Genomic DNA, 13368 nt, shown 5'->3' with positions numbered 1-13368 from the left:
AAAAACATGAATAATCGACCTTGTTCGTCCTTAAAGCCTCAAAGGAGGTGATGGCATGCATCGCTTGTACTGTAATATTCCACCACGGATCCCGAGGCGCAGGGAATGAAGATGCTGCCATCCAAAGGCTAAGCTGCTGCCTACTGCTAGCTGGCTTCTCCTGCTCCTGACATGGTGGCCCATGCATCTATCACGTCCCTGTCTCTCTCGCACAGTCACATATTCCGAATGTGCAGAGGCAATGCAGCTGCAGGTATCTCCACACGTCCCTTCCTGCATCATTCCTCTCACCCTCTCTCACGTGCACATCCACTGTTGCACTCCATATCTTTCTCGGGGAATCCAGCAGGGAGCCAATGCCCAATGCCCAATGCCCAATGCCCAATGGAGAGGAAGAGGCAAAAGCGGAGGTCATGCGAATCCAATGACGAAGCAAACCATAACATGTGTTGGTTTGTATACGTCTATGTTTCTTGGGTGGTGGAATATTGGAATGGACAAGGCTAATTAGAGTAGCAAAAATGAAAAACAAAATTGAGCGAGATAGGTGACCTATCGGAAATTTCATTTCTTCAATATATACTGTATATTCAGTTATGATCGACCGGTTGTTAAAAAAAACCGCTCGTACGTATCCTAGAATAACGGAGGTGGATTGAAACTTTGGGTGCATGTATAGCTGCATCTCTTAGGCCCCGTCTGGATCAAAGGATTTTCAAAGGAAAAGTGAAGGAAATCAAAACGGAGGAAATGAATGAGATGAGGATATTCTTATGTTAGGAAGCTGGGATTATTCTCCCTAGAATATACCATCACTTGATACTCCTCTCTCTCCTTGCTCCTACCAAACAAGCAAGCAACTAACCAGCTGAAGCTCCAGATCCAAAGCAATGGACACCAACCAACAACAAACCCTAGACCAATCACCAGCACCACACCTGGGGTGGTTAATTGTTAAAAAGGGCAACTTTAAGCTCTTGTTCATCTTTGCTTTTGTAGTACTCAAATGAGCTATTTGATTTGAGTGTACTACTATATTGACCAAGGGAGAAGCTAGCTAGGGGCCCCACGAGTGCACCGAATGATTAAGCACCCAGAAAAGGGCAAAGGAAGAGCATATGCATCAAGATTCCACCTCTGCTTTGTATTGCTGCTGCCTTTGGAGGGTGTTTTTCTTTTGGTTGCTGCTGCAATTATGCCCCCAACAACCAGCTGATGTGTGCCTTTTGACTTGTTTAACATGACTGTGTACGTCATATATAGCAGATGGGCCAGTTAATAGCTACCCCAAACCCATATATATTACTTGAATTTGCAAGGAAAACACACTAACACTTTGCAAATTAATTTTATTACAACAAAATTAGATGTACATTTTAATTAGTTCCCTGGGCTATGCAACATCTGTTGTGAAATCTTGTGATGCGCAAAATTAAAAAAGTACGAAAAATTGGCTTTGTTAGTTTGCACTTTGCAGTTTCAAAAAGAGGATGTAAAAGGAAAGAACAGTTCATGGCGTTTAGGGCCCTTAGATTCTAGAAAGAAAGACTGGATGGAAATGGACAGGAGTGAGGTGGAATGTCATGGCAAATGTACTTTTGAGGTCATAAATGAGCTTTTGAACCCTTTGCACAATCTAAGAAAATAGCATCTTCCGCACATGAAAGCCTACAAATCCTAAGAGCATCATTGCAGTGTTGAATACGAGGTGAAAACAATTCAAAATCCTTGCAAAATTTAGAAGAGCAAAAGATCGGTGAACATTAGTAACTGATAAAGAAATTGCATCAAGAAGAGAGTGCCATGTTCCTGCAAAAAAAATCTACCAATACACAGGAAAAATCTGTAAAATTATCTTTTCTGAAAAAGTAAAGATAAGATTAAGGGCTGTTTGGATACCAGGTGCTAAACTTTAGCAGTGTCACATCGAATGTTCGGATGCTAATTAGGAAGATTAAAAATAAGCTAATTATAAAACTAATTGTATAACCCTATGCTAATTCGTGAGACGAATCTATTAAGCCTAATTAATCCATCATTAGCAAATGGTTACTGTAGCACCACATTGTCAAATCATGGACTAATTAGGCTTAATAGATTCGTCTCGCGAATTAGACTCCATCTGTGCAATTAGTTTTGTAATTAGCCTATGTTTAATACTCCTAATTAGCATCCAAATATCCGATGTGACAGGTGCTAAATTTTAGTATGGTGTATCCAAACTCCCCCTAAAACTGATTTTTGCACGGCAGAAGAAGGACAGGCCATGCTAGATGTACGTATGCATGCGCATGTGCCTGTGTGTACGTGCATCATGTCGTCGTGCAGATGAGGCAAAGTACCCTAGAACAAATAGCACTGGACCAGCAGGCAATGCACGGCCGGCTTCAAGCCAAGGTACATTCACATGTCAGTGAGATTCTTGAATCGGAAAGGGCACACGGTTCCGTTTGGATTTTCCAGCTAACTCCAACATCTACTGTTGCTATACCTGACTAGCTAGCTTGAGAACAAAGTTAACCTTGATCTAGCTGTCTGATCGAGTAAGAATGTAAGATGCATGCTTGTAAAGAAAATTATGTGACCAAGAAGTCAGAAATTTGTAAATAAAGAAAATGAGTAGAATTTCACGGTGGAAACCGATCAGCATGGGGAGCTCAGAAGCTTCCTCCAATGGATCATCACCTTATCCTATACACAGACTATACGGTTGTTAGAGAGACAGTAGAACAGTGATAAACAAGTAACAACCGATGAACTGAACCGGTGGCAAACTATACCCAGACAGTAATACTAGGGAAGCAGTGACAATCTCTAAACGACATCAGTAGGAGAATCAAAGGACTAACTCCAATTTCCCAAGCTAGGATAAGCATTTGTTGCTACGATTGACAGTTTTACCCTCCATGCTGCGTCCCCTCACGTGCTCACCGGCGCCCACTCGAATCGGCCTTCCAACGGGCGGTCGAGGGCAACGTCGTAATTGTACCTGCAAAAAGGCATGGCAGCAGCTCGTGTTAGGGGACACCCAGACCTGCAACTTTGTGCGGAATTTTGTGTATCCAATTGTGTGAGAATGAAGCGCTTACGCTTCTGCAAATCGCCGGCGCTCGGCGAGCTCCGCCGCGACGAAGAACGCCTCCATCTCGGCTTGCAGCAGCGGCGACGACGGCGACGGCGACGGCTGGCCTGGGACGCCGCCCTTGCTCCCGTGCTCGTGTTTGGATTTCATCACCTCGTCGCCGGAGAGGGGCGTGGCCGGTCTAATTATTTGGGCAAAATTCAGTGGAAAGAAAGTAGTTAACATTTGTATCGATGCCGGCTTTTGTTCTCGTGCAGGAGTCGACAATTTTGCGCAAATCGAAACTGACTTGTTCTGTGATGTGAATGAACGCACAAAACTACACTTACGCGCTGTCTCCACGGTCGCCGTCGACGTCGCGGGCAGCGGGGTTCGCCTGCGACGACGGCAGAGGCTCCTCCTCCGGCCGGCCGCCGCTAAGCCTGAGCTCGGCGCTTGCGAGCGCCGCCCGGCCACGGTGCGGCCTCGGTTGCGAGCACTTCCGCCGCCCGGGGCTGTCGCACGCGCGCTTGGCGCCGCACCGTCGGCAGGCTGGTGCCGCTCCGCCGCGGCGGTGGCGACTGCTGCCCGGCGGGCTGCACGACGCGGCCACCGGCACGCGGCGGCCGCTGCGCAGCGTGAGGCACGCCGCCGCGGCCTCGCCCGTCGACGGCGACGGGTTCTGCTTGCTGCTGCTGCTGCGGATCCTGACGCACTTGCCCATCGGCTGGTTCGTTGGTTGGTTTGCTGGTGTGCACTAGCTCGCTGCAGGTCTCTGTCTTTGTGTACTGTGACTGCGAGGGAGTGAGAAGGACAGTGAGCTGAGAACATATGAAGGGTCGCCACGTCACGGCAGGGTTGCGTAACGGCAACCGTGCCGAGCCGTTGCTGGCGTCACGACGTGCGCGCGCGGTGTGGGAAGCCAGGGGGTAACGGCGTCAAGTTGGGATGCTTTTTAGTTGTATTTTTCTTATTTTGTTATTTCTCGTTGGTATATTAGATCTTCTGATGTTTTAACTAGAACATGTGCCACTCTATAATCTTTGTAGTCTGATGCATTCTTGAAAAAGCATGTATAAAGCTCGAATATAATCTTCCATTATCTTAAAAAAAAAGGTGAGAAACGCAAATGGCACTTGCAAAGGTTAGGTTGGGGGTAAACTCCAACCATATACTCGCCTATTCTCTTTTGGTGGGTCTATTCACAAAATTAGTTTTTTCTCTTTTGATAATTCTATTTGAGTTGTTGTCTTGTATTTGACATAGATGAATGTTCGATTCCGGTACAGAGTAACTCTTCTAGAAACATAAATAATTGGTGCATGTATATGATAACATCGATACCAAGGTGCATATATATGATAACGAGGAGTACATAATGACATGATTCATTAGATGATAAGCAAGTTTATTCTCCTTAGTCATTGTGCTAAGGTCAAATAGGTCTATCAAAAGAGAATAGAAGGATCATAGCAATAATGCAAGGTCAGGGAAACTCACCTAGCATATCTTGAAAATGTGATTCTAAGTGCTACCCTAAAGTACTAAACTAGCCACCGGTTGGTCGTTCCACCATCCAATCTTGCTTTCCATTTTTTAATGCAAATCCAAATCATAAAATTCTCTAAAGCAATATAGGCAGTCAATTTTTTATGGAAATTATAATCTTAATGTGCTGGGTCCTTTGCACGACTTCGAAGCGATTACATTTTTTCAACCAAAGACCCTCCACAACACAAGGTGGCAGAGCAATTTTCAAGCATGATCGTGCAAAATGAAGTAGTATCTTCCATAGATTACGGGCCTGCTTGGTTGCAGGCGACAACCTGCCAGCTACGGTGTGGCGCGCCGAAGGTTTGGCATCAAAAATCGGCACCACACTTCATGGCGCAAATGCTGAAGACCTGCTTTGTGTTTTCCCTGTGGCTTCCAGCTTTTGGCCAAGCAGCAACCAATTTATTGTGACATGGCTGGTTGCGGCGTGCAGCCAAGCACGTCCTTCAATAGATAGCTTGTTAGGTCTTAGTTACCATCCTCATCCATTTTCGCAGACCAAAAGTAGTTTAGCTAGATATAGGGTGGAGAGAAGATTGGGAGGAGGGGAAATAAAAAGAAGATGAAAAACGGGTCGAAGTTGGTGGAGAATAAGAAGAGAACTCCCATATATTGGCTTTGCATCTCTTTTTACCAATTCCCCTTTTAAGAGGAAAAATATTGGGATGTTTGGTTTTAGGATCAGAATTACCTCTTCTAGATGAGATGGTACATCATGAATTTATCCAATTAATTTGTTAGGACGACTTTATCCCTCATGCTTACACTTACATGTGCTTGTTGAGGATGAGCGATGATGATATGGATCAGCCCATTATTCCATTCAAACAAACAAACATATAATGATTACCTCTTGTTATCTTCAGAGATCATGTAACTGTAGTTTAGAACTCGCTTTGTGAGATAGCACAACTGACAACATAACCTACAGGAGACACTGACATCACAAAAGTCTTGCCAAGCCGGATATATATATATTATAATCTGCAATGTACTAAGTGCTGTTTGCTCCCTTTTATTATTATTTTTTTTGCTTTGGTACACGATGCAGTTGCAGACTTGGCAACAGTAGGAGACACCAGCAGCAAACAAATGCGGGCACTCACATGCACAAAAGCCTTGGAACTCGGGACAAGTCCTAAGGAACTGATTCTGACGAGTAAACAGCACACGATACAGTTTGCAGATCGATCATCGTCAGGCCCCGGTTTTTGTCTCTGTCCCCATCCAGGCTTATTTGATCCTAACACCATGATGGCGAGCCCCCAGTAAGAACAATCTTTACCGAGGCGCGCGAAAGCTCGCAGTACTGCCTGTTATCAGTTCATCACGGCTCACCAAGCAAATCTGATCTTCCACAGTTCACTGTTGAAGCTTCACCTTCGTCGACCTCGCCTGCAGACATGCATGGGACCAGATGCAGGCGCGAGAGTGAGAAATCCATAGAAAGTAGCGGCAGCAATCACGGAGGAGCTAAACAAACAGCTACTCCCTCTGTTTCAAATTATAAGTTATTCCAACTTTCTTAAGAGTCGAAGCATTTCAAGTTTGACCCAATTTATCAATAAATTACTGACATTCATGATATCAAATAAGTAGCATTAGTTTCTTCATTAAATATATTTTCATAGTATATCTATTTGGTGCCATAAACCTATGTGATTCTCTCTATAATTTTGATCAAACATAAAATGGTTTGATTCTTCAAGAAAGTTGGAATAACAACGGAGGGAGTAGCATCAAAGTGTGGAGCTCTTACTGAGGTTAAGCCGTTAAGGTGCACTCTGACTGACAGCAAATTAAAGCATATGCAGAGCAAAGCGGCGGCATCAGAATGAACTAAAGCACACACTGAATGGGTGATCATGAGGTGCCAAAGAGGCCGTTATGACTGATCAACCTGAGCGTTTGTAGAGATTATCATAAGCTTTGGGAGGCAAAAATCCTGTGTCATAGGGGAATCTAAGGTAAGCAGCACCAAAGCCTGACCGGGAAATAGTGCATTTTGCCACTTACCTAGGTAAAGCCAGTTAGCACTGACCATCCCAAGAAAAGAATGCCATTAAGGTCTCTGCAGACTCTAATTATTAGCAGGTTAAGGGTGAAACCTAGGATGTAACAACAGGCCGGCCACTGAAGAGTAAGGGAGTGTTTGAATCTTTAGTCCGGATTAAAAATTCATGTCACATCGAATATTCGGAAGCTAATTAGGAGGACTAAATATGAGCTAATTATAAAACTAATTACACAGATGGAGACTAATTCCCGAAATGAATCTATTAAACCCTAATTAATCCATCATTAGCACATGTTTACTGTAGCACCACATTGTCAAATCATGGACTAATTAGGTTTAATAGATTCATCTCGCAAATTAGCCTCCATCTGTGCAATTGGTTTTGTAATTAGTATCTAAATATTCCATGGGATAGAAATTTTAGAAGCTCCTAAGGAAACAAATGGGGCTGAGTCTCGTGCATGTGCACTGATCTGACCGCTTGGTTCAGAACAAGATTCGATCAAACCCCTTGGGGCTGCTCCGCAGGCTTTCAGGACGATGTTCTTGGACGAGGTGCACCGAATCGGCATCAGCATCGGCAACCGATGCCGTCACTTCCTGGCTCCTGCAGGAGCAGTAGAAAAACTGATGGACGGACCCATGGATGGATGGGTGTGAGGCAAGTGACCCTGAGTGGGGGCAACTGCAGCTAGAAGCCTAGAAGCTAGGTGTGAGCGAGCATCATGGCGGTGAAGAACGGATTCCATTACTTTCTTGTGGGGGACGACGACTCTGCGTAGAGCGTACGAGAGAGATGGAGGAGACGCATGGGTACCTCGGAAAGGCCGAAAGTTGCCTGTCGTCGAGCGAGCTATATATTCAGCTGCGTGGTGCCATCAGCATGGAAGGAAAGTGTCTCGTGGCGGCATCCGATCCCAAAGTTCTTCTCATTAGTGCTTTGTTTGTCTTCACCATTTTGTGCCATGCATTTCACCAAACGGGTCCATAATTGATCGGTCGTCCGATTGCTGTGGCATGCAAGGTCTCTGCTAATAGCCTGTTAGAACTACTGAGGATCTAGAAATGATTCTGCCTGCCCTAATTTCGAGTTGATCCCTAGCAAAGAACCTTTACTGAGACACGAGAAAGCACCGCCTGTGTTCGTCACTGTCGTCGTTGTTGCTGTTCACCAAGCAAATCTCATCTCCTGTGTTCTTCTCAGATCGATGCTGCGGCGTCGTTTGTCTTCATCGAGTGTATTGGGACCAGCAGGTACGAGAATTCCACAGAAAGAGAGGAGCATAAAACCTGACGCAATGATGGAGGGAGCTAAATGTGGGGTGCTTCAGTGTGCCTGAGCTTGAGCTGCACTGAAAAGCATGTACATGCAGAGCAAAGCGACAGTAAGCCAAAGCATCCGCGTGCACTAGTTCAGGTTTCAGAGATGCTGTTAAATTACCCTGAGCGTCAGAGGTGCCAAAGACGCTTTTGCATTGAGACTCGATTACCATAAGCTGTTGGTGAGAATTATTAGCAGCAAAAACGCTTATTCAAAAAAAAATTGCTTCTTCAGAAAAGAATTGGCAAAAGCCTGGTATCATTGGGGAATGCAATTAACTAGCACCAAAGCAGGAGTGCACGCATTTTGCATTGCCTCCGAGGACCTGGCCAGTAGCATGTGGATTCAAGTATTCGCTCCTGTTTGCTTTGCTTCAATGGCTGCTCGACTATCCTCCAAAAAAAAAAAGTTGCTCGACTGGCTTGAATTGGCTTTGTGGCCAGATTGCCAGAATGTTTGTCACCCAAACTTTATTTTTAGGAATAATCAGTGATGGTCAGGCCCAGTGTGCAGGACGGCCCATGATGCATGTTTATATCAATACTAGAGAGGCTGAAACACAGGCCCATCCATGATTTCCCGGCCCAAAACTACTTGCTTCTTCTTTCTTGCTTCCGGTCTCTTATATATTGGCATCAGCGTTTCTGTTTGTCCATCTTGGTAAATTTTTTTACTCGTACTTTGGAATGCATCAACTCTTAAAGTAATATCTGTTTTGGTATGACCGTTTCTACCTCAACTGACAACGTCTCAACGTTCAGAACGAACAAGTCTACGGTGCACTCCTTCCCCTCATAACCCCAAGGATCGGATCTCATTAAAAAAAAATCTTATAATCCATGACGGTCGAATTTCATCACAAATCATCGAAAAATCGTCGTGAAATATCATCTGTGATGATTTTTGATAACGTCATGTATTGAGCATCATAGATTAACCTGCACGACGGTTTTAGAAAATCGTCACAGATTGACGTAATCCGTGATATTTCTAAACCGTCATAGAATAGCCTGGAGCCCGTGCAACCCAACCCAGGCCTAGTATCAATGACGAAAATAAACGTCACGAACAGTTGCCACGTGGGATACTATTCGTCATAGATTGAATAACCACGTCACCCAACAATAACATGAATGATGATGTGGCAATCACTCCACAACACACTGCAATCATTACAAAGATCCAACTCAATTGTTTATCACAAGACCAAGTATCCAAACACACTTTAAGCTAAGCACACTCTACGACGACGATTCTAATGATTACAAAGAACTAAACTTAACACTCCTAGAATCTAGAGATCTTCTGCAGCGGCGCCGGGGGAGTCGTAGCGGGGGCGCTTGGGCGATGGTGACTGTGCTGGAAACTCCACCTCTTCTAGCGACTCTGGAGGGGGTGCTCCTGTTGCAGAAGCAAGTAGTACATCCCTCTCCCGCCTGACTTCACGCAACTCCTGTTGGATTGCACGAAGAGTGTTGTTTGCGTCATTCAAAGCAGCTATGATTGACGCTAAATACTTCCGAAGGTAATTTCTTGCCATGTCGTTTTCACTGAGCGGGGCTACGAAGGTTCTGGCTTCATCATTAGTCCTGAAAGGTATGTACCGACGGTACGTGTTCTGCAACCGTGGACGTTCACTATGAGGGAGAACCTCAAGTGCTCTCCTAGCTGCCTCTGGATCTGAAGCTGGGTTAGAGTCTGATGTGTCAACCGCAATAGGTGCTGGCGCTGGCGCAGAGGCTGGAGCTAGCGCAAGCTCCTGCTCTGCTCCTTCCACTGCTACAGCGTCCTCATCTGTATCATCTCCCAGGTGCTGGAAGTAGTAGAGCTACTCTTCAGGCTCGTTGTCGGACTCCTGAGGATGATGCTGAGCGATGCCATGACGCGGAGGACGGGTGTTCTTGCGAGCTGTCTGTCCGGTGCGAGCCATCTAAAAGAAGAAAATAAAATAAAACTAATTTAAGATAATTTTTAAAGGTTATACACAACAAGGGCAGAAGTAAAATAAAAGATTAAAATAAATAATGAAGGGAATGGTTGCAGCAGAATTAAAACATAGCAGTAAGGATGAAGTAAAGTCAAGATTAAGCTTATTTAAGCAGATTTAAATTAAGCAAAAGGTAGGAATGACTACTGGATTATTATAGTACTTAATTAAGCATTGTAATCTTGTATTAGTGGAAGGTATAGCATAAATAAAATAACTTTAATCTTTGAGTTTCATTAGAACCACCATAACCCAGGTAAAGTAATAAGCGTGAGTTACCCAGCACAAAAATAAACCCGGTTGGTCAAGCCGTATGGAATAAAATTTAGAAAAACCTTAATTGGAACCCATCATGATTATAATACAAAGTGCATAGCGAACATTGTATTGAATATGAAAGTAAAGGTGTAATGGGACTTGAAGAAGTGATCAAGTGAAGGACACGACTTGCCTTCTTGTACTTGCTCCTGCTGCTTGTACTCCTCGAAAGCTTGCTCCTCATACCCCTTGAACTGCTGTCCTTCTACACGCGTCACACAAGCACATACAGGCAAACAAAAGCATAAACTGATAAAACAGTACACCAAATAATATAAACAAAAGAAAACAAACTCACAAAACTCTTCTACGCGTTGAAGCGAACTCATGGACATAAAGAACGCTAAAAACGGAGCTAGGACGCAATAGGTACGGCTAAAGCAAGCTACGGGATCCTATATGCGAGAAAACTAAACTCTCAGGGGTCTAGCTGGAAAAACCGAGGGCCTAAACACAAAAGTGCCTCTATGGACTACGGGTTCTATTAAGCGAAAATTCAGGGGCCTAAGAGAAAGAAAACGGACTTAAATGGGAGGATTTGTTAACTGCGGTGGACTGAGGAGAAAATACGGAAAAGTGCAGGGGCTTTTTCGCAAAAGGGACGCGGCGCGGCGCGGTTGATCCGGATGCGGGCGGATCTGAGCCGTCGGATCTTGATCCGATGGCTGGCGGCGGCGGCGGCGATGCGCGGCGTGCGGCGGCGGGTCGCCGGCTTTCGCCCGGAAAAGCGCATCTGGCGCGGGTTTTGGACGCGAGCTTGGCCAGGCGGTAGCGGGAGGCACGGCGGGCGTGTTTAGGACGTCGCCGGCGGGAAACTCGCGGCGGCGGTGCGCGGCTCCGTCGAGCGCGGCCGGCGCGGGAACTCCGAGGGCGGCCCTGTGAACCTTGCGCGGAGCTTCGGGCGGAGTCAAAGGCGGAGAGGAGACGGCGGCGGAGGAGATCGAACCCGGCGGCGGTTACCTCCGGCGAAAACGGCGGCGGCGTGGAACTCGGTGGCGGCGCGCGCTGAAGATGCGGGATTGCTAGGGTTTGGTGGGGGACTGAAAGAGGAGGCGGCGGCTTTTGTAGGCCTTGGCGTGCGGGCCAAACTGGAGGCGGACGCGGCGCAGGGAACCGGCTCGGACTCGAGCTGGAGTTCCGGTCGGGCGCGGCACGCGCCTGCGCGCAGGAGAGAGGCGAGGATGGGGATGACGCGCGGGCCCCACGGCGCAGCAAGAGAGGGGGATGGTGGGGTGCGGAGCAGGAGCCAGAGCTGGGCCGGCGCGAAGCTGGGCCGAAGAGGAGAAACTGGGCCGTGCGGAGCTGGAGCCAGGTAGGAGCGAAGCAGGCCGAAAAGAAAAAGGAAACGGGCCAAAAAGGAAGAGAGAAAGAGAAAGGAAGAAAAGTTTGAAACAAACAATTTAAAATTGAATTCAAACACAAATTCGAATTCAAACAAACAAAAACAATGAATGCAACAATAAAATCCTATAATTCATTAATTTAATTTGAAAATATTATTAAATACCTAAGGAATTTAAATGCAACCTATTTCTAGCAAATTTTATTGAATTGCAAAATTTGAAATTTTAGGTGTTACACGTGACAGACTAACATTGGTGCTGACATAGCTTTTGATGGTGACATGGATGATGACATGGATGCTGATGTGGCATGAACCGACACGTATGCTGACATCACTACTAAGATCCATTTGGTAACAGACCCGTTAGAGAAGTGGGTCCAATATTTTCAGCCCATTAGGACTAGCCCACCAAATTTAAGGTACCCAACACATGTTAAATAAAATCAGCCCACTAAATTTCAACCATTTTCCCAACCTAATTCGTTTAACAGTAAGCAATTCCAACCAATTAATAGGAACAATTACGGACCAGAATTAACAGTAAGTAATTCCAGCCCACAAATAACAGCATCACATATGTTCCCATTTAGAATCACATCAAAACAACAGATCACATACATTTGTTCATCTAGCATCACTGGCAGTCCAGCATAGTATATCAGGTCAACTGCTTACTGGCTACAACTGATCCCCATCCACTAATGGCTTGCTCCTTGATGCATCTAATCCTCGACTTGGGCCTTGTTTAGTTGGCTAAATTGGGAGGTGCCAAATTACTGTGCTGGCACTGTAGCACACTGTAGCGTTTCGTTTGTATTTGTGAATTATTATCCAAATATTGATTAATTAGGCTCAAAAGATTCGTCTCGCAAAGTACAACAAAACTGTGCAATTAGTTTTTAATTTCTTCTACATTTAGTACTCCATGCATGTACCGCAAGTTTGATGTGATGGGGAATCTTCTTTTTGCATAGTGCCAAAGTTGGGAGTTGGGGGTGAAGTAAACAAGGGCTTGAAAAAGCACATTGCCAAATACTTGTCAGAGGGCAATATTGTGATACAAATTACTAAAATGCTATGTATATAGGTATCATAAACATGGACTGCAAGTACAAGCATATACATATATCATACAAACATAAGGTGGGCAAGAGTAGATTCACGTTAAAGTTCTCAAACATTAAGTGTCATGGTGGCTTTTACTACTCAACTTGATTCTTGCTTCAAGTTCCGGAAGAACAAAATCGAGATGGACCAGGGAAGCACAATGGTAGAACAAGCTGATCTACTAACTAACACGAGCAATATTCCAATCATCAAACAATTGAGTATCACCATGAGACAGTTGTGTAGTCAGTATTGGCAGGTAATATTTTTCATTCACAAGCTTTGGCAGGTAGCTATGAATTTACTAGTTCATTTCGTTGTGCTAACAGATCTTAGCACATCCTACTGTATGAATGCTCATCCTTAACGTTTTCTTTTTCTTTTTTCATTTTTTGCACCATTGTAAAATAACACTTAAAAATAATTATCTTATATACACAATACATTTTTTATATTTTGTAGGCTACATATAAGTTTTTTTAGAAGTTTCAATGGTTTTGAAACTGATTTACTATTTTCTAAATGTTAAATGAATTTCTACTGGTTATCAAAATCAATTCCAAATTGAACTACGTGTGCATCTAATAAGATACCAAAAATTGCCCCCCCCTGCCTCTTTTTTATTTTTTGGAATTAAAACACAAGCAACTAAAAGTAT

General features: G+C 44.7%; 1 protein-coding gene across 1 annotated transcript; it reads right to left on the bottom strand.

Moving 5' to 3' along the window:
- Positions 1–2599: 2599 nt before the first annotated feature.
- On the bottom strand, positions 2600–3845 carry LOC117866896 (cyclin-dependent kinase inhibitor 3). Its single transcript, XM_034751189.2, has 3 exons — positions 3412–3845; positions 3090–3263; positions 2600–2989 (listed from the first exon to the last, which is right to left on the bottom strand). The coding sequence occupies exons 1-3, from the start codon at positions 3783–3785 to the stop codon at positions 2920–2922; spliced, it is 618 nt and encodes a 205-aa protein (XP_034607080.1). The 5' UTR covers positions 3786–3845; the 3' UTR covers positions 2600–2919.
- Between the last annotated feature and the right edge of the window lie 9523 nt (positions 3846–13368).

This window comes from Setaria viridis, chromosome 8 (assembly GCF_005286985.2).
Source record: "Setaria viridis chromosome 8, Setaria_viridis_v4.0, whole genome shotgun sequence".
Taxonomy (NCBI): Eukaryota; Viridiplantae; Streptophyta; class Magnoliopsida; order Poales; family Poaceae; genus Setaria; species Setaria viridis.
This window is presented reverse-complemented; position numbering and strand designations above follow the sequence as displayed.